The sequence below is a fragment of the Acomys russatus genome, chromosome 11 (genome assembly GCF_903995435.1).
Source record: "Acomys russatus chromosome 11, mAcoRus1.1, whole genome shotgun sequence".
NCBI classification, from domain to species: Eukaryota; Metazoa; Chordata; class Mammalia; order Rodentia; family Muridae; genus Acomys; species Acomys russatus.
Window position 1 is genome coordinate 36,819,115 of NC_067147.1, and position 26,183 is coordinate 36,845,297.

The 26,183-nt window shown below is 47.9% G+C and overlaps 2 protein-coding genes across 2 annotated transcripts in view; both read left to right on the forward strand.

The window, feature by feature from the left end:
* Nucleotides 1-26,183, forward strand: part of Ranbp2 (RAN binding protein 2) — a 531,879-nt gene that overhangs the window by 503,898 nt on the left and 1,798 nt on the right. The window lies entirely within an intron of this gene.
* Sh3rf3 (SH3 domain containing ring finger 3) overlaps nt 1-26,183 on the forward strand; it is a 292,558-nt gene that overhangs the window by 218,217 nt on the left and 48,158 nt on the right. The window contains exon 5 of the mRNA XM_051153081.1: nt 17,770-17,870. Within this exon, the coding sequence (XP_051009038.1) occupies nt 17,770-17,870 (101 nt within the window). The remainder of the gene's footprint in view (nt 1-17,769; nt 17,871-26,183) is intronic.

The following is a 26,183-nucleotide window of genomic DNA, read 5'->3' on the forward strand; positions in this document are numbered from 1 at the left end:
CAGTACAGATTCCATAACTGGCCTAGAACTCACTCCATAGGTTAGACTGCCTGTGTACTCACAGAAATCCACCTGCTTCTGCCTCCTGAATTCTGGAATTAAAGGCGTTTGCCACCACTACCCCAACTCCCAGTTTTTATATTTTAAAAGAGCTTTAAAACAACAACAACTCAAAGCAGGACGCTGGTGTAGGTAGAGGAAGAAGAGAAATCCAAAGGGACTATATGGCCCCGCGTGGCATAAGATATTTACAGCATTAACTTTTTAGGACTTGCATTCAGTGGTAGAACAGTTACCTAGCATCAGTGTGACCTGAGTTTAGTCTCCAGCAAGGGCTTTGGCCTGGAACTTCATTGATATTGCCACTGAGCAAAAAGAAAAGGCCATTGTTTTTTGTTTTGTTTTGTTTTTAGTAGTGCCATCTGTTTTATTCACTCTAGGTAGTTACAGCAATGTTCTTGTGCTAGATTGTACAGTGGGGCGTAGGGTGGCACTTTGCCAAGCTCAGGTGCAGGATAAGGAAGCCAGGCAGGTCAGGGGTCAGCCTGAGTTTTAAGGAGGAGGGGGGCAGGAAGAGAAGTGGTACTAATGTAAGGTTAGCTAAGATCCAGGCCTTTGGGGCCTGGAGTGGGCAGGCCCTGATTTCACATCCTGTAGACCAGTGCCAGGGATAGGAAAGGCTAGGAGAATGGGAATCCCGGTCCTTCTCCTGGCGCATCCTCAGAACAGCAGCTTGCCTTCTGGGCGCCGAATAACCAGAACAGGAAGTTCTATAGGCTTGAGACTAGAGGGTGTCTGCGATTCATTCCAGAGTCAGATCATCATGAGAGGGGCAGGGCATTAGGAGAAGGGCCTGCTGGGAGGAGTATAGGCCTCACTCTGCTCTTGAGGCAGCAAGAAGCACCAGTTTGCTTGCTCCTCCTGGGGCCTTTGTGGGACAGAGAGCAGCAGGAGCTGCAGTGAGACCCGGATGACCCCCTTCTCTGCCCTGTCTTCTAGCACTGCTCTCAAAGACCCTGTCTGCTCCGCTCTTGCCACTAGGACTTTGTTGCTTCCTCGTGTTAGATGTGCCTAACAACCTGCAGCCGACCTCTACGTCTCCCTCTGTTGCTATGGCCACAATGCCTGACCGTTGTTTAGCATCCTTCCTGGCCCTGCATCAGCACTCGACACTGCTAACTCTACGACTCTCCGAGTGCCCCTTCCACTGACCCATCTGGTCCAGCCTGAGTACTTTTCTTGCTAGTTCCCACTATCCCTCACATAAACACCTGTGTTCTTGCATTCTCTTCCCGCCACATCTACCCTCCCTGGGGAGTGTCCTCCTTCCCCAGAGCTGCAGCCAACAGTTACATGTCTGCTGTCGAAACTCTTGTCTACTTTTTTTTTTTTTTCCCGAGACAAGGTCTCTCTGTGTTAGCCTTGGCTGTCCTGGACTCACTTTGTAGACCAGGCTGGCCTCGAACTCACAGCAATCCGCCTGCCTCTGCCTCCCGAGTGCTGAGATTACAGGCGTGCGCCACCACACCGGCCTACTTTTTTTTTTTTTTAAACTACAGACTACTTTCTCCCCTGCATGGTGGCTTCATTTGGAGAGGTGCCTCAACTCAGTAGATGCTAGAGTAATTCATTTCCTTTCTTCACATTATTCTTTATTCCACATATACCTCTAATAACATATATTAAATAATAAAACTACACCAAGGCAATATCCCATCTTCCAAAATGCAGACTCCATACACCCCCCACTTCCTCCCTGAGTCCCCCTGCAGGAAGCCCCATCTTTCTCGCTCTGGAGATACCCCGCCCCGCCCCATGACATTGTGAGACTTAGCCCCAGGTTCCTTTCTAACCTGTGCCAATTCAGCCTGTGCTCCCTCTTGAGACCCACCGCCCACCTCCCCTGCACAGCTCCAGGAATCTCTTCTCTCTGTGCCTTGCGTTGGTCGTTCACTTCACTCACTGCTAATCCACAGGAGCACACCCTTCTCTTGTAACGGTCCTCAATGATCACGCCATCTCTGTGGCTTCCCGCCTCGGTGGGTCACATGTTAATCCCTGCATTGCTTCCATGGATCCTGATGTGTGCATATGGCTATGCCATCTCAGAGTCCCGCAGGCCCTTGAGGGCAGAGTCTGGGTGCATTCTTCTCTTTGTCCGGTGCCTAGCCCGTAGATAGGCTCACACTTGACTTTCTTCTTGGGTGGGCCCTGTGAAGTGCGTCAACAGCACTGTATACTGAAGGTCTTTCATGGAAAACAATGAGGTGCATAAAATCACACGTGCCCTTCTATGAGAGGATAGCCACTGCCACTCCTGGCTCTCCATGAGCTCTGGGTCCATTTTGATGGTTGTGGAGAGGGAACAGCTGGGAAGCTGGTAGCCCAGGCCTCCTAGAGCTCAGGGTCAGCAGAGGCTCACATGGCCATCCTGCTCTGATTTGTACCCTGAAGAATTCTTTCTGCTCTCCATAGAGCTCAGAGGACCACTGCTCTGTGCAAATGGCAAGTAGCAGCCATATGTCAGCGTTCTGCTGGGGGCGGAAGTCTGACAACCAAAATATTGAGGTAAAAAGCTATTTGGGCTGACTCCATTATTAAAAGTCCAGATGTTTTCTTAGTGGTTGCCATTCAGACTCGGGTGAGAAGCAATCTTAATTTATCTTTAATTTGCATTTTGCTGATAGCTATTGATGTTGAACATTTTTTCGTATGTTTATTGGCCATTTATATAGTATTTCATCTCTTCAGAACTGCCTGTTCATCTCATTTTCCTATTTATTGAGTGGGCTGTTTGATCTCTTCGTATTTATTTTTAGTTCTCTGTATATCCTAGCCCAGATATTAATCTTGTGTCAGATACGCAGTTAGAAAAGATTTCCACAAATGCTGGCAAGGATGTAGATCCTTATACACTACTGATGGGAATTTAAATTAGTCCAACCACTGTTAGAAATCAGCATGGAGACTCCTCAAACTAATAATTAATAATAATAAATAATAACGACAACTGAAACAAAACTGTCACGTGATACATATTTGCCAAAATATATCACCAGGACACATCCATATTCATTGCTGCATGATTCACAGTAGCCAGATGGCACCAGCTTATATGTCCATTAACAGATAAGTTAAAATAGTGTGGCATATGTACACACACATATAATGGAATTTTATCGACATGAATGAAATTACAGTGTGCAAGGGAATGAATGCAACTGTAGATAGTGGTATTAACAAATTAAGTCAAAGTCAGGTAATGTGGCACATTTCATGTGATCGGTAGACCTTAGAGTCCACTCTATGTTTATACATATGTTGTAAATGTGTATGTGGCATAAAAGTACAAGTGAAATTGTAGATGATGAAAAGGATTAATAAGAAGAATGGGAAATGGAATGGAGGATAGGTAGCTATGGGGAGAAACATGCTCAAATATATAATATACTTGCATGAAGATGTCCTTGTGAGCTATGGTATGGTATATAATAAACATACACCAGCTTAAGAAAAGAATTTCCTATGTTTGCTTTCAAAATTATTTAGGTAAGACAGGAAATGGTTAATTCTTGTTTCATCACTTAGTGAAGGTGCGTGTTTTGAGTAAATCATTATCAGGTGATTTTATCACTGTGCGGACACGATGGAGAATACTTACATAGAAGACATAGATGACAGGGCATCAGGAGACACACAATGGGCATGGGAGCCCATGCCTGTGATTCCAGCACTAGCTGAAGCAGGAGACTCAGACCAGCAGCCAGGTATAAATAGTGAAGGCTATCCTGCCTACACAGTGAGACCACAAACACTTTTCAAAAGAGCTAGAGAATTGACTGAGTCAGTAATCTTTAGGGTCTCAGTTTGACTCGCCAGAACCCACTTAAAACAAACAACACAGTGGTTTGTGATATAATCCCAACACCGCTTAGTGTAGACAGGTGGGTCTCAGCTGGAGGTCCCAGCCTGCTTGGTGACGCTTCAGGCTGATGAGAGACCTGATCTGAAACAAGGGTGGAGCATACCTGAGCACAATGCTCAAGACTGTCCTCTGACCTCCATAGGCATGTACATACACGTGTGTACCTCAGCGCACGCATGTGCGCGCACACACACACACACACACACACACACGCACACACACACTACTAGAGCTGGGATGTTGCTGTAGGGCAGCTCTTTGCCATGTATTACATTTTATAAGTGGAGAATACACTCTAAAATAGTAATACTGCTCACTATAGTAAGCAGTAAATTGAGGGTGGGCAAGATGGCCCAGCAAATAAAGGTGCTTGCTGCCAAACCAGACAGCTAGAGTTAGATCTCCAGAACTCACGTGCTAGAAGGAGAGAACCAATGTCCTCTGACCTCCACATGCGAGAGATGGCGTGCACACATCAGAGACATGTATACATGTGTGCATGCACACACAATTAAGTGAAAAATAATTTTTAAAATATATAAACCAATCACACAGTCATTTAATATCATTGGCAAGTACTATGCTCTGTGTGTGACTTTTGTTCCATACTTTTCCAGCACTGGAACCACAGTAGGCATGCTTGCACCAATATCACCACCAACAAGTAAGAAATGTATCTTATTATCATGTTATGACCATTACGGTATCACTAGACAACAGGAATGTTTCAACTGCATTGTAATATTATAAAACCACAACTATATAAACAAACGTGTGTGTGTGTGTGTGTGTGTGTGTGTGTGTGTGTGTGTGTGTGTATGTGCATATATATGCCACTCCCCATTGAATGAGTATTATACTTTTTAGAGGAGTTTCCCATAAGCCAGGCAGGTGACTGAAGTTCTCACCAAACCGCCTGAGGAACTGAAGTGGACACAGTGTGTTAGGGCTCGCGCAGTGTAAGCAGATGACACCGGGTAATAGAGCAGCCACTGGCTCTGAGAACTCACCCTGTGAGTCCTGGGCGCCTGACTCTCGGTCTCCTCCCAGGGATAAAAGGCTCATGGTCTGCTTTGGTAAGTCACGGGTTTATTAGGATACAACCATGCCCGTTCATTAATATTATGCCTTCACAGAGGTGCCAGATAGAGCTGCAAGGATCCCGAAGTCGGGAGTATTATTAGGTCCTTTATAGAAAACTTCCTCTGGCTCCTGGTGCAGGATGTTTTCTTGGAATAAAACTGTAGCAACAGTACAGTGGCCATGATTTCTCCTTGTATTTGCACACTGAGTCCCACAGCCCCAACCTACTTGAAGTTAGGGACTCAGAGTCCCTGTCACACCCCTCTCGCAAGGTTTGTGAGTCATTACATTGAGCACAGAGGTTAGGAAACTGAAGGTACGTCTGACTGCAGCAGATGACACGAAGAACTGTCACTTGTAAACCCTAAGGCCAGTTTTGCTCAGATGGCCTTCCAGTGCCGCCTATGTGGTTCTAGTGGGTTTGCAGGGCTGAGTGTCCACATTGTAGATCCACTGGCAGGTCCCAGAGATAAGTCTAATGTGGCCCAACTCCCATCTCTCCAGGGGGAAGTCCTTCAGTAGGCCCCATTCCCTTGCTAGCCCCAGAGAACCCAGCTGCTGTCAGATAAGCCCCTGAGAGGCAACCCTTAAGATGGAAGAAGCGTTCTGCGACATTGATGCAACCGGAAAAGTGTTTGGAAATCACTAGGGAGACTCTAAAGAGGCCATCTCTCAAGCATCCTGTGTCTCAGAAGGAAACTGAATGCTGCCTGGACCTCCCTGGGTTCCTGCGTCTTATCTCTCCTACTAGGTGGATGGGCAGAGGCTGGAGGAAGTATGGAGTAAGAGCAGAAGAAATTGATGCTAATGGCTGCCCCAGGCCTGATGCTTAAGACTCACTCACTCACTTACCATCAAAATGTTTATCAGTCCTGCAGCCCCTGGCTCTCCACCCACCTGCCAAGTTCCAGCTGCCTGCAAGACTGAGAGCATGGCTTATTTTTAGAATTTTTAGAAAGTTATGAACGTAATTACATGCCTTATAAGGAGTTGTTTTTCAAAACCTACCAGTTGCGCTTTCAACAATGAGTACAAACAAGCCCATGGTGACGGTCTCTCTGGTCCAGGGAGAACTTTCTTCTGCAATTCTGGAAGTAGCAGGATGTGGGCGCTGGATGTGGGACCCGAGCTAGAGGTGGGGTAGGGAGTGTGTGCTGAGGGGAGGATCAGGCGGGAGTCTGATATGGAAGCATTGCTGATCTGAAAACAGAGTGGGCAAGCCACCGCATTGCAGATGGGGATGGTATGTTCCAGAAAAAAATGCCTAATAAAAATGCCTTTGGTTTTATGGATTTGCACATGCTACTGATACCGTCCACCTGGTCTAAAGCCACCTGGCAAAGTGGCTTTTGTGCAAAAGGGTGACAAAGGCAGCAGAAGGTAGCTGTGGATGAAAATCATCTATGTCCCTCTTTAATTTAAATAAACGCCCAGGATTATGACAGGCTATTCAGGGTTGAAGCCTACAAAGCCACAGGTGGGTGGGAAATAGATTCCATGACTTCCTCCCAGATCTCTCTCCACCCTTAGTATTTTGTGGGCACTGTTTTCCCCACAGGCCACCTTCCTCAGATTCAGTTGATTCTTCGTAATAATATCAAGAGCATGTTGCTCGGCACAGGACTGTGGCTCACTAATCTGTACTGCCCCATCAACTGGGGGGTAGAAGCTTCTAGCTCATCCTCTCCCAATGGACGTTTAGAGCAGGTGTACCAAACTTTGTGGCAAAAGGTCAGATAGTAAATATTGTAGACTTTGTGGTCACGATGTCTTTGTGTCAGCTGATCGCCTCTGCCCTTGTACCGCCAGCACAGCAAGAGTAAACTAAATGGGTCAACAGTGCTGATTGCCAGGGAAACCTGAGGTAAAGATCCTGGGATGCATCTGACCTCTGGACATATTTTGGCCCCAATTGAGATCATCAAGTCAACAGCTTAGCTGCTTCGGGGTGAACTGCAAGCAACTCTGGCATGCTTGGGAGGAGGGCACGGCCAGTGGGCAGTAGCAGAGGCATTGGCCTCCACCTTGAGTGGTGAACATGGGTAGGAGTTACAGGGCTGTGGTGGTTTGATTGATAGAGGCTCCTCCATAGCCTCAGGCATTTGAACATGTAGTCCCCAGTGTGGCACTCTTTGTAAAGACTTAGGATGCCTGGCCTCTCTGGAGGAAGTATGTCACTGGGCATGGGTTTTGAGAGCTGAAAAACTTAACACCATTTTCCATTTGCTCTTTCTGCTTCCTGTTTGTGTGTCAAGATGTCAGCCCTCAGCTTCTGCTTCGGCTGCCATCGCTGCCTGCTGCCATGGTTCCATGCTATGATGATGGTGGGCTCATATCCCTCTGAAACCATAAGCCCCAAACAAACCATTGCTTTGATAAGTTGCCCCAGTCATGGCGTTTTATCACAGCAATAGAGAGGTGATACAATTCCAGGCGTGGTGGTGCACATCTTTAATCCAAGCACTTGGGAGGCAGAGGCAGGCGGATCATTGTGAGTTCGAGGCCAGCCTGGTCTACAAAGGGAGTCCAGGACAGCCAAGGCTACACAGAGAAACCCTGTCTCGAAAAACCAAAAAAAAAAAAAAAAAAAAAAAAAAAAAAAAAAAAAAGAAAAGAAAAGAAAAAAAGAAAAGTGATACAAATAGTAAAGGGCTTTGAGATTAAAACACCCCTCCTTCGTGGGACATCCCTCCAATCTAGTTGGGCATCTGGCCTCTCCCCTGCTGCTGTCCTTCTTTCTATCTGTGTTCCTGTTCCTACACCTATTCCATTTCTCTCCTATTCTATATTCCTAAGCTATTTTCCATTCTGGTTATGTACAGAGCTGTCAAGAGAATCTAACCATGCCTTAGGCTGGGCCCAAGGTCAAAGTAGTCTTGGGTGGCTGGACCCCACTGAGACTTTGTCTCTACAAACTGATAAAGATCTTAGATAGACGCAGAGAGTTTCAGCCCAAGACAAAAGATAGGCGACTCTGCCTAGGATATTGTATTGCAAAAAAGAACCATAGATTAGGAGGAGAACGCAGAGGTTCCTGCCCAATGGAGGATTTGGTGGCGGGTGTTGAGCTAGGTACCGTCCATTATGCCAGGGGATTCGCCCCACGGTACTGATACACAGAAGGTTTCATTCTTGTTCTCCTCAATCTCCCTTCCCTCTTGTTTAGGGTAGTCAGGTTGTAAGGGAGGTACATGCCTTTAATAAATTACTAATAAAGTATAATAATTAAGGGATCAGAGCCAACACAGAACCAAGCAGAAGAACCAGGCCACACATGTTTTAATTCTAAGCTTTTCTTTGGAGGCCACAGTTTGCCAAGTGTAATGCAGTGGTGGCAAATATTGAATAAAACATATTTATCTCATTACCCCTTAGGTGATAACAGTGTTTTCATGATGCATATTAAGAAATAAAATAATTAGGTATCTCTTCTTGGGGTTTTTCATCTGTGGCACTCTCAAAACAGCTTGGAACCCCAACATCCTGCCAACCCTTATACCTCTTTTTCCCTCTTATTAATCCCAACAGTAAAACAACATGTCTTAGTTGGCATGCTTGCTTACGAGACTGTTAAATTGCAAAGAGGAGCCTCCAGTGTTGGTAACAACTGGACAAATTGCTGTTGAGCAATGGCAGTATTGCAGCCAGAAGCTAGTGCTGACTTGGCTCCAGAAGACACTGGGGTTTCACAGTACAAGTCACTGTCACCAACAGTGGCCAAGACCTTAGTTGCTGGAGTGTGCATCCATTCAGCCAGAAAGAGAGGAGTGTGAGATCGGGGATTGTGTCTGTCTTCTGGTATTGCTTGCAGAAGCAAGGAGCCCTTTGGTGCCGGCAGAGCCACTTCAGCCTGGGTGGGTTCCTTGGCTTACAGTTATGCTAATACCATGGTAAATCCCATACAGTGGGGGCATTCTCACCGGCCATGACCCTTTTAGATGAGCCTGCACCTGCCAGGCTGGTGCTGGATGCTCATGGGTGGTGATTTTCAACATTAAGCCTGAAGCTATCACCAGTTCTCTGTTCTTTATGGGCAGTGGCACCCATGTGGTCGGCCAGCTTTTATGAATGTATGTCTTCACCTGCTTGGGCACAATCCTGGTATGGGTCCTTTGTGGATTCATTTTAAAAGGATATGATGACACAGGCTTTCTTTTCATTTATCTTTGTGTGTGTAGGGGTGTGTGTGTGTAGGAGTGTGTGTGTGTGTGTGCATGTGTGTGCACATGTGTCACAGTGCGATTATAGAGGTCAGGGGCAATTTTTCAAGAGTCAGTTCTGGCCTTCTACCTTGTTTTTTTTTTTTTTTTTTTTTTTTTTTTTTTTTTTTGAGGGGGGGGGAGGTAGTGTCTCCTGTTGCTTCTGCAGTGGGACTGTGTGCTCTAAGGGGCCCATGAGGTTCTGGGCAGTTCTCCTATCCCGGTCTCTCATATCACCATAGGAGTTCTGGGGATACAGATGTACGTCACCATTGCTGGCTTTATTACATGTGCTCCAGGGACCCAAACTCAGGCCATCAGGCTTGGGTAGTAAGTGCCATCTCCCGGCCCCAGACCTTATGATGACTCGGCCTTTCTTGGGAAGAAGTCAGTAGGCACAGATCCCTGGTGAGCAAGGCTGGACTTGGCTTTGAAGTTGGAACAGAGATTTTTTTTTTTTAAAACCAGGAAATCTTGGAGTCATTGTAGACTATTGCCTTAGAACCATGGTCAAAGTTTCTGTTGTTGTTGTTGTTGTTGTTGTTTATTTTAAATTCGGGGGAGGGGAATTTTATACTCGGGTACTGTATTTATATCTTTCTCATTCCTTCCTCACCCTCTTCACCTCCTCTCCTGTTCCCTCAACTCCCTCTCAAAATCATGACCTCTCCTTCCATAATTACTGTTATTATTTAAACATGTATGCAAGCATATGTGTGTGGAGGTACATGTGTGTCTACAACCTGTAAAGTCCATTTAGTGTTGCTCACACGTACATGTTCAGAACTGGCCACTCGGGATTGGATAACCTACCTGTGGGCTGATCCCTGGAGAAAACGCTGAGTCTCCATTCTCAGACGCCATGAACGGACTGTAGTTCTTCATCTAGGAGCGGCAGCTTATGAAACGTCCCTCCCTCCGTGCTGACGTGTTAACTGCCTTGTTTAGGCAGACATGTGGTTGAGATTTTATGATTGCTGCATTCCTGTCAAGTCTAGAAGACACTATCTCACAGGAGAGGAGACATACAGATCTTCTGGCTCTTAAAATACATCTGATCCCTGGTCTTCCATTTTCCTTTAGACTTAGGCAAAGAGGTTACATTGTATATATGTGTACTCCCAACTGGGGCTGGGAACTCCACAGTCACTTACATTTGTATAACCAGTGTGGATATCTGAAAGCATCTATTTCCTGGGGGGAAAGGGGAGACTTCTGTGATGGAGGGGGTGAGAGGTACATTTGCCCACGGATGTAGAGATAAGTATTTGGAAAACAGATAGAAGCTATATTAAGTTATTAAATGGCGGCAGTGGATTCTCCTCTGGAGTAAATGACCTCACTGTAATGGTAGTTGGCTAGGCTTACAGTACCAGCCATGGGTTCCCTCCTATCGTATAAGTCCTTAAGTACCATTAGACAGCTCTTTGGTTACCTCCCAAGATAAAAGTGCCATTATTGCACCATTGGGGATGTCTTGCAGTGCTGGTCATTGATGGGGCTCATGGGCTTTTCAGCTGAGTAGGACTATTGACTGCATTTTTTCCCCTTGGCAGCTTGTACAGCATCTTCCAATAATAGGAAAACTGGTCCTCAGGGAGGAGGCATCTGGGTCAGTTCCAGCTGGGTTCCTCTAAGTACTGTATCCAAAGTATGTGGTGCCTGACGCAGTAGGATCTTACCTTCACGTTCTAGGAGGCCACCAAGGGCAATGGCAACCACCTATATTGTTTGGGGAGTCTTGTGGAGTCAACTGACCGGCAAATCGTTTTGTTAGGTAGTCTGTGGCCCTTGGTGGGGGAGCATTATCACCCACATGATGTAATGCCATGTAAGTAACCTATAAAACAGCATTTCCCTGTGTCTTTCTAGTATTCATTACTTCTCCTCCCTCCCCCCTCCCCCTCTGTGTCACCCTCCTCCCTGATCTCCAGTTAAAGTCCCTGCAATCCTTCCTCCATCACAGCACTGTGTCCTACTCTGCCATACCATGCAGGGTCCCTTTCTACTTCACTGGTGTCTGTGGTGACTGCAGATTATATGCCTGTAGTATGCAATGTAAAGACTCAGAGCCATGCTTCCCATCCTGAGACTCAGGGTAACACTGTAAAAATGACTATACTCTCAAAGGTAATTTACAGATTCAGTGTGATCCCAATAAAAAGCCTCTGACATTCTTCACAAAAATAGGAAACCCATGTCTGTCACCCTGCATAAAAACCAACTGCAAGTGGAGTGAAGGCCTCAGAGTAGAACATGGAACAAAGGAACTGCTGGCAGGAAAACTAAGTGGTGCCATACAAGATGCAGGTCCAGGCAGGAAAGACATTCTAAATAGGATTCCATTCACTCAAACGAAGGCCAACAAATCACAAGTGGGAACTCATTGAGTCAACAAGCTTCTCTACAGCAAAGGGAGCATTTAAGTATAGAGGAAGCTGGAGAGGTAGTGAATCTTTGCCAGTTATCCATCCAATAGAGAATTAATAACCAGAATATACAAAAAAAATTTAACCAGAAAAACAAATGACTCAATAAAAAATGAATTATAAATCTGAACATAGAGTCTCAAAAGGAAAAATGTAAAATGCCTGAAAAATATTTTTTAAATGATTATTAACAGTGTGTAGGCTAATACTTAGCACTCAGGAAAGTTGAAGTTAAAACTGCTTTGAGATTTCATCTTACCCCAGTCAAACTCTGGTTAGGATTGAGACAACAACTGCCGAGCTTGGTGAGGATACAGGGAAGAGGGAGACCCTCCTCACTGCCTGTAGACGGAACACTGTTGCAGCCACCGCGAAAGTCACAGTGTAGAGCATTCTCAGAAAGCTGAAGATGGATCTACAAGATGACCCAACTCTATGACTCCTCGGCATATATCCACAAGACAGCCCCTGCTCAGCCATGTTTGCCACTCTATTCCTAACAGCAAGGAAATAGAAGCAGCGTAGATGTCTTTCACATGATAAGAATGCTGCACATACACAATGGAGTCCTATCCAGCTTTGAAGAAAAAGGAAATTTGCAGGTCAGTGGATGGAACTGAAAAATATACTGAGCGAGTTAACCCAGACCCAGAAAGACAAACATCAAGTGTTCTCCCTTATTTGTGGAACTACAATTTTGATTTTTCATTCAAGGAAACAGAGTCCCTCTGTCTTTTTTATTTTTTTATCACCACCTTGTTTCTAAAATGAGATGATTAAAAATCTCATCAGAAACCAGGTGGTGGAGGTACACACCATTAATCCTAACACTAGGGAGGCAGAGGCAGGTGGATCTCTTGAGTTCAAGGCCAGCCTGGTCCATAAAGCAAGTTCCAGGATGGCCAGGGTTACACAAAGAAACCCTGTCTAAAGATAAAGAAATGGAAAAAAAGAGGAGAAGGAGGAAGGAGGGAGAGAGAAAGAGTGAGAGGGGGAGGAGGAGAAGGGGGAGGGGGAGGAGGAGAAAGAAAAAAAACTAATTGGAAGGAAGACCTAGTGGTACATGCCTGTAACTCCAGCCACTTTGGGAGACTGAGGCAGGACCATCTCAAGTTCAAGACCTGCCTAGGATAAAAAGTGAACTCAAGAACTGCCTAGGATAAAAAGGCCATTCTGGGCAACTTAGTGAGACACTGCCTCACTTAAGTAAGATGAGGGCTGGTCACACAGCTCACTTAGAATGGCTGCTTAGCCTGCACACGGCACTGGTTTCTAGCCGTAATCATATATGTATGTATATATGATATATACTGTATGATACATTACTGTATTTTCTGGTGTATAAGACGACCCCCAACTTTAACTTTTCCAGTTAAAATACAGAGTTTAGAGCCCAAGTCTGCTGCACAGGGTATACATTGGAAGAGGGGTAGTCTTATATAGCAAGAGTGACAAAGAACATGCTGAGCAGGGATCTGTGGGATGTTCCAGTGTGTGTGTGTGTGTGTGTGTGTGTGTGTGTGTGTGTGTGTGTGTGTACATCTATTCAGCATTTATCTATAAAGCAAAGCAGGGTGGCTGCTTGTGGTTAGGAGGACGCCCTCACAGCTGGAGGACTAGGCCATCCCATGCCCCACATTCATATTTCAAGCCAGACTCTCTTATCTCTCACAATATTACTATGCCGCAGACACTCATTAAAACCATCCCTGGACAATAGGCTTGTTAGGGGTGTGAAACTGTACTTGCACAGCACCACCATTTTGCCAGAAGCTCAGCCTGATGCTTGGAACCCCATGTAGTACCCTCGCCTCTGACCTTCTAATAGACCCTTAGAGGCTTCTGCCAGAGTCAGGAGAGGCCAGCAGCCTGCCGGGGATCCTCAGCAGGCTCAGCAATCTCAGCAGATATCCTCTAAATACTCTTGAAGTCGCCTGAAAACCCTAACCCCAGCTTCCTGGCCCAGTAGGTTTGCTCCTCTGTGGTTTACGTGGTAACAGATAAAGACCTGATTCTGAAGAGGATGGGTAGGACCTGGTGTGCATCAGGACACCACAAAGCCTAGCACGTGCCCTTTGAACATTTACTTTTTGTCCCTCTGCTGTTGCCACCTGGTGGGAACTCACTGATGCCCCCACTCTGCATGTCACTGCGTAGCAGCGCCACCCTGTGAGCCATGCTCCACTGAGCATGAGCTGGAGGCTTTCCAAACTTGGGAAAGGGCTGTACTACAGCTGCTTTTCCTGTTGCTGCGATAAAACATTCTGGCAAAAGTGAGTTAAACAAATGGTTTATTCCGGCTTACAGTTCCTTAGGGCTACCGTTCCTTATGGTGTGGTTTAGAATGGTAGGGAGCGGGAAGGGTTATGGGGGGGCAGGAGCAGGAGACTGGCTAGACATTGCTACATCTGCATTCAGGAAGCAGACTGAAAGGGAAGTAGGGCGAGACTATGACGTCTCAGGGTCCATAGCCAGGGACCCAATTCCTCTAGCAAGGATCTACCTTCTCAGGTTTCATACGCTTCCCAAATGGTGCCATCATCAGGGGACCAAGTATTCAAACACTTGAGTGTGGGGGGGACACAGTTCCCATTCAAATCACAGCCGGCATGTGTACAAGTGCAACCTGCATTGTGGTTCTAACCGGTGCAGAGCTAAACAAACAACCCTCACAGAGTCCCTTTCTAGAGTTCCAGCTGATGGCCAGGTTTCTGGAGGAAACCACCCGCAAATATACCCTGAAGCTGACATGCCAATGCCCTGCCCCCCTTAATGCCTCTAAATAGGCGTGAGTTTGCTTCAGCTCCAGAGACCCTGGGTGTCCTCAGCTGATCCTCCTAACCCTCCTGAGACCTGCCCTATGGGTGCTTGACATTTACCCAGAGGATCTATGGATGCTTTCAGTTCTGGGGGGCATAAGCCTTCACATCACCCAGTCATGACATATACCAGCAATGGCCGTACTCCTGGCCAAGCCTTCCCTTTGCGCCGCGGATGGAGATCTGCCTTCACTGGCTCTCCGGGCCTCACACAATGCCTTCTTATTGGATTATGGCTTGAGTGGCCCCAAAGCTTCTGGAGACATTGTGGATCTGGGGAAATGAGCCAGAGCAGAGCCCAGACAGGTTCCCTGCAGTCACCATGCCTGCCCTGGCCAGGACTTTGCACATGTGGCACTCAGTTCATCTGGCATGGCTTTTTAGGAGGCTCTATGTGTAGAGACTAGAGCCTTGCAGGAAGGGCACCCTTGGTACCCTGGCATCATCACTCTGCTTAACTATCTCACTGTAATGACCCTTCTACTTCTACCAGGCCTAGATATATCTCTATTTTTCCAAGACCACCATCCAACCTCCCTTCCACTTTAAGAAGCCTATCCCGTTCCTTTCAGAAGCTTTAGATGGCCTCAATTCTCCCCATCACCCCCCAAGCACTTATGTGTGGCCTGAGCTTGTTGGGACCTCTCTCATGTGTGAGCCCCTTTCTAAGGCCTCTTTCTCACAGAACCAACACTAGAGTTAGAGAGCATCTCTGCTTTGTTTATTCCGACTGCCCAGTTGACAGGTATGCAGCGTATGTCCCGTGAGTGTTGTTAGCATGAAGGTTGTGTTGTGGTGGCTGGAATTACTGGAGAAACATTTGGGTTGACAGTCTGAGGCCCTGCCCATGTCTGTCTCCACTGACCCTGGGGAGAGCTGAAAACAATGGCAGTTCCCGGGGTGGCTGCCAGCCTCCTTCACAGATGTCCTTCGCTGGCCAAGAAATGTAATGCCAATGGGGCCGCTTTCTCCCCCTCCCTCCTACCTGACTCCATTAGAACTTCTATGGATGGTCTCAAGGTGGCTTTGGAGCACTCATGAACACTTGGTCTCTGGCTCACTTTGTAGGAGGGCAGGTGTGACAGCAGATGGCAGATCCCATAGCCTGTCAACAAGAAGACACATCCCCATCTCCAAACCTATATCCCAGACATGTCTCCCAGTTCTTTGCTTAAGGAAGTTGGTCTTAGGCATGAGATCCATGGGGGTAGAAAGCTTTTTCTTTGTGAAGTTAGAAGCCCAGGGCCCTAATCCAAGCATCAGTCTTTGGAGGTGTGACGGCGTTACCTTGGAGACATAAGGAAACTCATCTTTCAGTTGCATGATATCATTGTAAGGTTCACCACTGTTTCAACAGGAAGTAGAAACTGTTTTTGACTTGCCAGAGACTCTAGGTGCTGTAGCTAAAGGCACCGTAGATCCCTGAGCGCCCAGGAAGGATCAGCAAGAGGCCTGCAGCCACAGAGCCCCTTAGCTAGGCAAATCAAGACTGGTCCCAAGTTCTGAGAATCACTTCCTTATTTTCACCTTCAGACAAAGGAGGCTAGTCAAGGTACAAGGTATGATTTTGCCCAAGGTCGTCCTAGATAGCCTGTTCCTACCTCTGTGACCTCTGTTTATGGGAGGCCACATAGCCTGTGCCATGAACTTACCACATTCAGAGCCACAAATGACTCCCAGTACCAAGGTTCTAACAGCTTGGCCTATAGTCACCTAGCTCCAATGTGTCTGTCCCCTGTTAGGTGCCTGGAAGGGAAGAAATGCCAGGGCCCTTTAGACTGAGACAGGTGAAGCCAACGACTCTGAGCCCAACTACTCTGGCATCGTCTCCACATTAGTTTTCTAGAAGTGCCAAATGGTACAAGAAACTGGGAGGGTCCATGCAAGAAGAGGGTACTCCCCTGAGGCTCTGAGTGCTGCAGTGCAAAGTAAAGGCAGAGTTGTTCCTTTCCAGAGGCGGAGGGGGCCTGCCATGCCTCTCTCCTGGTTTCTGGTGGCTGCTGATCGTATTTGTGGTTCCTGCCTGTAGACCCATGGCTCTGTTCCCATTGTCACATAGCCTTACTTTCCCTGTGCATCCTGGTCTGTATTGTTAGAGACACTGGTCGTTGGATTTTTTTTTCCGCCCATTCTAATCAAAGATTGCTTGATTAATATGCAAATACCCTTATTCCAAATGAGATCTTGTCCATAGGTGCTGTGGGCTATAACTTGAACTGAGCTTTTGAGGGGAACACAGTTCAACCCACTATGCTAAAACGCCCTTGCCTCCCCGAGCTTTACCCCGAGAGCTCAGCACGCACTTGGAAGGCACAGCCTTGAAGTGGAACACTGCTCAACCCATACCCTGAATAAAGAGGCTCTGGAAGTCTTGAGACCCCAGATGTGCAGTCTTTGGTGGGGGTGGGGCATGCTGTGCCCTGTCATCCCTGGTCATCCTTCTGTCTCATGGCTGTCACCTCTTTAGAAGTTAGTGTTCAGCTCCAGGGAATGCCACTTTTCAATTATCAGATTTTCCAGTTGTGAAGAAGAATTCTTGGAAAGAGCTTGAGTCTGCAAAAGCTGACTGATTAAAACTTCAGTAGGTCTGGAGAGTTTAGAATACTGTAGGCCCAGAGCCTAATTACAGTGTTTCTTGGCTATTTTTTTAGCCCAGCTAAAGAGCCTTCCCTTGCCCACCTCAGTGTCAGACCTAACATCCTGATAAATAGAACTCTATTCTCTGCCAATCAAAGGACTTGCTGTGCTCTCAGGGAGCATCAGGGCCTACAGCTGAGACTTCCCCACTGTGTGGTAATAACCCACTTAATGTCGCCACCAATGGATTTGCAAAGTGTCTTGCTTTATGATTATCTTTGTTCTGTTACTATAAACAAACAAATAAACAACAAACTTCATGAAACTGTTTCTGCATTGGAGCATGGTATTTGAGGGCACTGAAATCTGAGTTCCCAGGCCACGGTGACCTAAATTTGCTTGCAGAACACTTGGTCTGCATTTTTATTTCCACACACTCCTGATCAATTCAGGTTCTAATAAGGCCAGTCCTCTGCCCGATACTGTCTCTGCCATGTTGACCTTGGTAGGATACTCAGAAGGGGCTCTGTAAAGATGCCTTGGGACTGGTGTCTAGGGCCACCAGCCTCCCTCCAATGGAATGCCGTCTATGACTAATAGCCATGGCAGGGATGCATGAGTCCCGGGGAGGTAGAAGCTTCGACGCTGAGGGAGCACACATGGCTGCTGCTGACCAGCTGTTTCCTGAGGCGGGATCTTTCTTCTCCTCACTCATGTATCCTCTTGTCTCTTTTCAGGACTGCTCTTCAGCTGGACCTGTCCCCACTGCCACCCCACGAGCTGCCGCGGCAGCTGGCGAACAGAGCGCGTCTCCCAAAGTCCAGCTGCCCCTCAACGTGTGAGCCACCCCTCACGTCTGCTGACATTCCCCACACACTGCCACTTCCACACATGGTTTCTATCTGGTTTCTAGCTTTTCTGTGTAATAGTTATGGACATGCGCTAATGCTGTCCAAAAGGAAAAGTGTGAAAACAAAACCTAGAAAAGTCTCTTAACACCACTGTCCCTAGGATGCTTAGGAGAAGTGAAGGGATATGAATGATATTTGACAGCACAGACACTCACTGGTCTGCCAGGAAAGGAGTCACCCATTCTTGGAGCAGGTCTCAGAAGTCCCTGAGATCTGGGGTGGCCTGAGGAAGGAAGGGTGTGGTGAGGTCAGCAGACATCCCCTCAGAAATACTGGCAACAGCTTGATACTGCCAGCTCAGAGGTGCCACCCTGAGGCAGGCCAGCTGCATGCCAACCCAAATATAACGGCATGAATCACTGCCAGGAAATGGAGTGGTTATCTCGTTGCAGAAATTTTCTCTGCTAAATTGCAGCATTTAGAGGATACAAGCAATTTTAAAACCCCCATTTAAATAGTTGTCTCAAGAATTAGGTGGTTTCAGCATTTGGCAGTGAGCTCAGTGTCTCGAATGGATGCTTTAAGGGGGAGTGGACAGATTTGGCAGACATAGGAATAGGGACAGAGTTCCGTCAGCCCAGGTGACAGTGGGACAGGCGGGATCTGTTTGGTGCAAAATGTAATGCATTGGGGGGAAGTTTCCTGGGCTAGCCGTAGCCACCCAGGTGCACCACTGCCTCGCTCATTAGGCCTGGCTCAGACTGCCTAACTCAACTTCAGAATGGATTCTTATCAAATGCTGAATGCCTTCTTTTAAACTTGCTAATCTCCATGATTGACCACCTTAATAATTAAGAAGTCTGAATTGTATCCACTTTTCTCCTGGCTTCCAAAGGAAACTAGACTAATAAGCTCTATCCCAGGTTGGCCTTCAGGTTAAAACGCCCACTTTCAGCAGGACTACACTTCAGGTACAGTTAGCCCGGCCTCGTTTGTAAGTTCAGTTGTTCTTAAATTCAATAGCTCATGGATAGAAAATAGTCATAAAGAAGTTCAGACACTTCCTCAAAGCAAAACTTGGATATTTCGTGCCATAAGTATAAAGTGATATGTAGATTTTGTATTCAGTATTATGCCACTGAAAGATCAGTTAAAGGACACAGCGGAGGGGCATACAGTATATGCAAGTGTTAAGCTGTTCTTTATTTGGGACGTGAGCATCTCTGGATTTAGGTGCACTGGGCATCCTGGGATCCTGTGGGTACTGACCATGTCTGCCCATGTTCCTGGTCTGCTCCTGTGGTTTCATTACAAGCCAGAGGCCAAGAAGTCTGGAGTGAAGATCAGGATGCAGGGTACCACCCAGAGGAAGGGGGCTCCTGTCTATAGGACACGGATCTGGTGCAGGTCCCCAAATGAGAGGCAGGGCACAAGCTAGAATGATGAGCCTAGGTACATTTTTTTTGTGTCCTCACAAATTTTTGAAAAATCAAGGCATCCCGTTCCTGGATATGGAGGGCTCCCAAATCGTATGTGTCAGGCCATCTACCAGAAAAGGTGTCTGTGTCTTTAAGACACACGAGTTGGGAGTCATCCAAAATACATTCTTGAGGCCTCAGATGTGGACACGAAACACAAAGGGCCCTCTTCTTTCCTAGTCCCCCTCCACCAGAGGCAAGGTCACTAGGACCTGCAGCATGGCTTCACCCCACTCCCCACCTCAGCCCCAGGTCCTACTACCACTGTTTATCTTGAGACACCCATCTGAGTAGCCAGACTCGGGGTAGGGGTGAGTCAGCAAGCAACACAGTGATGGTGTGAGCAGCAGATGGATGCCAACCTTCTAAGAAGCCAGAGGAAACCGCAGCGTGCACATCTGTGGCTGTACACTGAGCAGCCAAGAGATGCTCAGACACCGCCACGCATGTGGCAACAACACAACACGTTCAACTTGGAAACCTGATGGTTAAAATTATATTTTTTCACATTATTGAAACAGAAGGTGAGTTTATCAAGGAGGCGCATGGCCTGTCCGCTGAGCCGTACTTCTTGGTACAGTTCCTTAACTGACCGCCCTTCCTGTAACAGTAGCTGTAAGCCACAGTTGGAACAGGAGAATTTACAGTTATAAAAAACAGCTGCATCAGCAGTGCCCCAAGTGTGTCCAGGATTTATGCCCTGGACACTCCAGACAAAGGCCCAGATGAAGCTAGTGTGGGGGTTGGTGATGAAATAGCTCCAAAAGACCCCATTGTGCTCGCTTTTCCAAGGGAGACATAACTGTGCATCCATTTACTCCAGATAGAACAACCAAGAGACCAAAGGAACCACCTCACCCAAATCTGCATCAGTGGACAAAGGGTTTATTGGACTTATAGGAGCAGGAGGGAGGGCCACTTATAGGAGAGGGGTATGGGTTGCCCCCCGCCAAAAAAACTGCGGCATCAAAAGAGTTTTGTCCCAGCAGGAATGGTGACCTCCCCAAAGCTGTTCTATTGGGCTTTTCTTTCAGTTAACTTTCTATCTCTATATACTCTGGCATCTCCTCAGACAACATGGCCCCGATGCAGGATTACAGCTCAGGGGCAGAGGAAGGCAGGGAATGGCTGGAGCTTAGGTAAGGCCTGATGATCTTCTCACCCCCTCCTCCTTTAGGGGGCTGTCAGCAGACTGTGTTGCAAAGGTTTGCAGCAGGGACCATCTGCTATGGTTAAGAGGGCAGTGGCCGTGTTCTGCCTAGAGGACAGTATTTTACAGTAGACTCTCATCCAGAGTCCTTGTATGGCTTAAAAATCCAAGCCACGATGTTGACGAAGCCTGACTTTCTGAGGCAGCCCATTGATTAGTGACAGGGTGCTGCCTTTATAGAAAAGGTTCACATCGGGTTCCTAAGGGCCTGGCACACAAGACGTTTGCGCACACAGTCCACGAAGGGGTAGCTCCTCTGAAGAGACAGGCTCACCGCCCCCCCCCCCCGACACCTTCCCTCTCCTCCCCTGCTATTCTGTAATTCCCTCTAACTCTCGAACTTAAACACCTTTCACTTGGCCAGTCTGCTAGCCACTGATGCTAGGAATGTACGGACGTGTGGGTCTTGGAGGCCATGCCCAGGTCAGAGCCAAGCCCAATTAAGAGTCCAGAAGTTGATGAGAACACACAAGAATGAGGTACCCCTAAATGCAAGAGAAGGAGATTCTTGCCTCCGTTTCTCCATGGACATCTGCAAGCCAGATGTGAGGAGCCAAGGAGGCAGAGAGAACATAAGGATCAGTGTGTGGCTGAGCACTGACCTGGTGGAGGCTGAAAGGAAGACAACAGAACCGCTGAGGCATCCTGCAGGAGGAGGCATCTCAGTTAAGCAGTGCCGCAGGCCATTGACTGGAGAGGACAGTGCAGCAGAGGCCTGGGATTCATAAACCAACCTGAGATGATTCACCTGGATGCAGGGTATCTGCCTCCTCCAGCACCAGCTTGCCAGCGCGCGCTGAGGGCAGTCCTAATTCCTGGCTCCTAGGACAGTGCCATCAATATAGAGGAGAGGAGTTAGTCAGTGGTGTACAGCCATCACCTATCAGCAAAGCCAAATCTGCAGGTGGCTCCCCAGATGCCACCTGGGAGACCTCCAGGAATCCAGAAAAAGGACAGGAAGGAGAGAACTTGTCACTTAGGCCAGGAAAAGGATGCTCAAGGGAACAGAGGCTAGTAGTCCTGGGTGACACTGGGGCTCTGAGTCAGTTGTTAACATTGGTCACGTGAGATGTGTTTTTGCATGGCCAGTGGGAGAGATTTGAAGGGAAACACTGCTCACGACCCTAGCACCACCTGTGCTGATGGCCAAATACCACTGATCCACCCTAAGGCACAGTGTGAGCCCTATGTTCTGGGATACTGAGGATTCTGATGAAGCCATGTCCAACTCAGGAGCCATCTATCACAGACTGATGAAGCAGCCAGCTCTGCCCCCCCCCCCCGCAGTGGGGTGCCGTTATAACAGCAGGACCTACTAACCTCAGTCAGCTAAGGCTGGGTCAGTGGCTCTCAACCTGTGGGTCAAGAAGGTCCCATTCACAGGGGTTGCCTAAGAAAGCACGGATATTTACACTATTGTTACAGTTATTGTTAGGGGTCACCACAACGTGAGGAACTCGATTAGGGGGTTCAGCGTTAGGAAGGTTGAGAAGCACTGAGCTAGAGGAATATAAGCCCTTGGGTATTGTTCTCCCAAAGTATCTTAGGGGCCAGTCTCCAGGTCAGCTTTGACGATAGTGGGCAGCACCACGCTGGCTCCTCCCTGCCTGCGGCCTTATTTTTAGCTAGCCAGGCTAACATCTGCCCTCAGTAGAATGTACAGATTTGTGTGCGTGAGGTTGGTCACCTCTTCACATCTCAGTGCCAGAGCCCACTCTGTCCTCCCAGAGGACTTATTTGGCTTTCAGGTGCCAACTCTCACTCAGCATCCTCACTGCCTCACTTTATGTAGAGGAAGAGCCTGCCCAGGTTTTTGTCCATATCTGTGGCTCCTCCTCCTAAGGTGTCCATCCTTGGAACACAGTAGTAGATAGGTGGGTGCACATCTCCCCAACCTGTACCTGAGGTGGCTCTAACAAGGAAAAGAGCAGAAGCGGGGCCCCTTGCAGGAGCAATGGGAGCAAATCTTTCACGCTATGGTGGATCAGTGTGAACAAGCTGCTGTCTGAAGGAGAAAGGATGTGAAATGGGAGAGCCTGGCTCACTCCATGATTAGAACGGAAGGGAGATCTGTAGACAGCAGCGAGCTCTTTTGCTCGCTGAAGACACATGCAATGGGCAAGCTGAACATGTGCCAATGAGTTGGACATGAGCGCACAGTGCCACACCTAGTCACCACAGCGGCCAGCCTGTCCAGTCTGAGCTTGCCTTGGGATATCAGGCCAATGAGTCAGAGCTGACACTCTGCCTCTGACTATAGGCCCGGCTTCATACCAGGAGTGACTTTTTTCCTTGGCCACCTGTTACATGGGGCACCTTTTCTAACTGGCACAAAAGCGACACACGGGCTATGGGTAGTGGTGTGCCAGTCCCTATTACTGTTGTCGTTTTGGTGTCAGCCTTTGTCACATCTGCAGAAGTGATCACTGGAACCTGGTGGTGGCCCAACCCATCTGGGTGTGGGGGGAGACTGCACAGAGCACTCGATGAAGGCCTAAGTCAAGCTTCTAATGCCTTCTGAAGCGGGCAAAAAGTGAGCGCCAGGAAAGTGAGAACTGTGCCATCCACAAGCACACCTGTGTATCTCTCTCTAGTTCCATGCCAGACACTGGGCACAAGTGCATTTGAGGGACATCCACCCACATAGACCAGGCAGGTAGCTGAGTGGTATGGGTGTGAAGGACCAGTAAAAGGTGACATTACTATGGCTGTCGCTAGGAATCTGGAAGTGAGCAGTGCAGGGAGTGGGCTGCTTAGACTCCCTGGGGTTGGTCCAGTCTGATGGAGATTGTTAGAACCATTCTCCGTGTACACATCATTTGTGTGTGTGTGTGTGTGTGTGTGTGTGTGTGTGTTCGTTCCATGGATGCTTTCTAGCTGATTCATAAAAGAAACCAGAAGCTTGGTAACACACTCCCCCTCCAGCCAGCATCCCGCTACACAAGTGAATGCCAGATATACAAACACCATGCACAGGAAGCCACACAGGAAGCCACATGGCATGTCGATCTGCTTCTGTCACCCCTCTGAGGCACCCAGGGAAGAAAGAGGAGAAAGAAGATTGTGGTTTGTTTTTTTTTTTTTTACAATGATCTTTTTATGGTGAAGTTTTGTTCACCCAGCAGTGCTCACCTGTAGGCCAAATGTGGAAGACTAAGATTCTAAAGAGGGTCTCACCAAGCAAAGCAAATTTAAAAGATGGAAAGGCCAAGGGGCTAGGGAGAAGTCTCAGAGGCTAAGTAGGAACTGTTATTGCAGAGTAACGACGTTATGTGTGTGCGCCTCCCCCCCCCCCCGCCTCCTTCCCTCCCTCTCTCTTAAAAGGCATTTAAAAAATAAATCTTTGAAAAGATTAAAAGGCCAAACATGTCAGTGCCCTGTTGCAATCTAAATGGCACTCCCCTAGGTAGTGAGCCTTTTAGCCCTGCACTCAGAGCTGGCAAATGGCATCCCTGAGTCCAGAGCTAGGCCTATCCCATGCTGTGCTCGCCCATGCTTGAGACTCCCTTAGCCAGCGTGTGGCCCCATCCTTGGGCCATGCTATGCTTCTAAGTCACAGACCTGTCCTTGACTCTGCACATGTGACAGCAACGGCAGGTTCTCAGATCATTCCACCCTCAGTGTGGAGCCTTAGGGCCCATGTGGCCCTTGTAGGAGTCCACGTGTCTAGCTCACAGCAGACACTGCGCCTCTGCCTTCTTCTCTTACCCTATCTCACCCATGGCACCATGATGAGGCCATATTTCTGTAGGGCTGACACCCAATAAATAAGTTCTCAAAGTCAAAGACAGTGGCTGTGGTCTGAGAAGTGAGGCATGAGGGTCCTCAGGTGTCCTGGGAAGCACACATCTCTCCTGCTGGGCATCATGTCAGCACTGTCCCTATCTCTGGTCGTGCAATGCAATACATTTCTCGGGTATCCTACTCCTAAGAAGCAAGGTGCCCTATGTGCTGAGGCTTAATGCATCGTGACCTACAAAGCTATCTTTCTGAAAACCTAAATGATGAGTCTCTTGGCAGCGTCTGTACTGAAGTAAGCGAAGGGGTAGGCAGGCATTCCTCTGGGTCTCTGTTCCATGGTGGTGCCTGCAGGCTCAGTGCCAGGTAGGCAAACAGGACAGCAGATGTGCAGCCATGTTCAGCTTTCAGTTTTCTATTTTCCTACCTTATTACCTCATTAGGGAGCCACACCTGTGTTGTAGGTAAACACGGAATGCTGAAAGAGGCCTTTTCAAATCTTGAAAGTCTTAAAATGACTTGAAGGCACTGGTAAACAATCCTCATTTTCAGTGTTTGTAGGAAAAGATGCAAACTCCCCTTTTATGCTGAAACATATGTGCAAAGTCCTTGTCCCATAAAATCATCGAGGGTTCCTAAAATACTGAGTTAAAGATAATTCTCAAAGGGAAGCAACATTCAGCTATTCAACAGCTGTTCTTCCAAGGGCCCGAGAATGGCTGCCAGACCCTTCGGAGGCTGGTGGGCATTTTTCACAGCTGCTCACACTTTGCAATATGCAGTCAGTGACGTCCCGGATATGATAAGAAGTGTGATCTGGATACCGTTCACTACGCTCAGATTTGAACAGCCACAAGGCTGCTGGACCCTTGTCCCCTTGGAGCAGGTAAAGTGATGGCAGGCAGCCCCACCCTGATGGCAGGAAACAGCGAGGGAGGCAGCAGCATGGAGTGGAGCTGGCCCGCCGTGTTCCCAGCTCAGCACTCTCATGTCTGCACAGGCTCGCCACACTTAGAGCGTAGACTCCAAACCAGCACTCCTGTTGTTTTTACAAGTATCTGTTGGGAATGTACCAAATGCCTGGTTCTGAAGAGAAAGTATTGAACCATCAGTCAGTTAAAACTCTGTCTTATTGGAAGACCCGATGTGGTGGGTAAGGGATGAAGCTACAGGTAGGACAGTGGGAAAACCGTCTTGAGGCAGGAGCCTATGCGATGTTTTCACTGAAATCCAGGGCCTCCCACCACAAGATTTGCTTCTGCCCTTCCTCAAAGGACAGGTCTCCTCATGTGCACCCAGCCCGCTGTGAGGTGAGCATGACCTAATGTCAGCAGCAGCTGCATCCTGCTAGGAGAGTTCTCTGTGCCAAGAGAACACAGCTGTTCAGATTCCCTCAGACAGTATAAGAATTAGGCAAGAAGGCCAAGAGAAAAGTGAGGAAAAGAAAATCGAAATTCCGAGAGCCTTCTTCAGGCAGTTGCCCAGTCTGAGAGCCTCTGCGTATGGAATGACCTATGTGGAAAAGCATTTCCTGACACTCAAGCAGAACCTGCTGAGAGGCCTGTCTGAGGGATCTGGGGGAGTAGCTGTGTACTTTCTCAGAGATGTTTCATGTCCACAGACCTGAGGCCATATGTGCACACAGCACAGGGCCCCCAGGAGTCTGTGCTCTCTGCAGGTGTACCCTACAGACAACTGCAACCAGGCCTGGCTGCAGCCCTGGGTAGCCTGCAGATACTGTTGTTGCAGAGATCAGGTTATGGGGCCACAGTTCTCCTCTGTGCCCGCCAAACTCCGTGCAACTCTAGCAATGGGAGGAATAGAAACGGGTCCTCAAGGCTTTTTTAATAGGGAAGAGTAGCCTGGACCCTGCC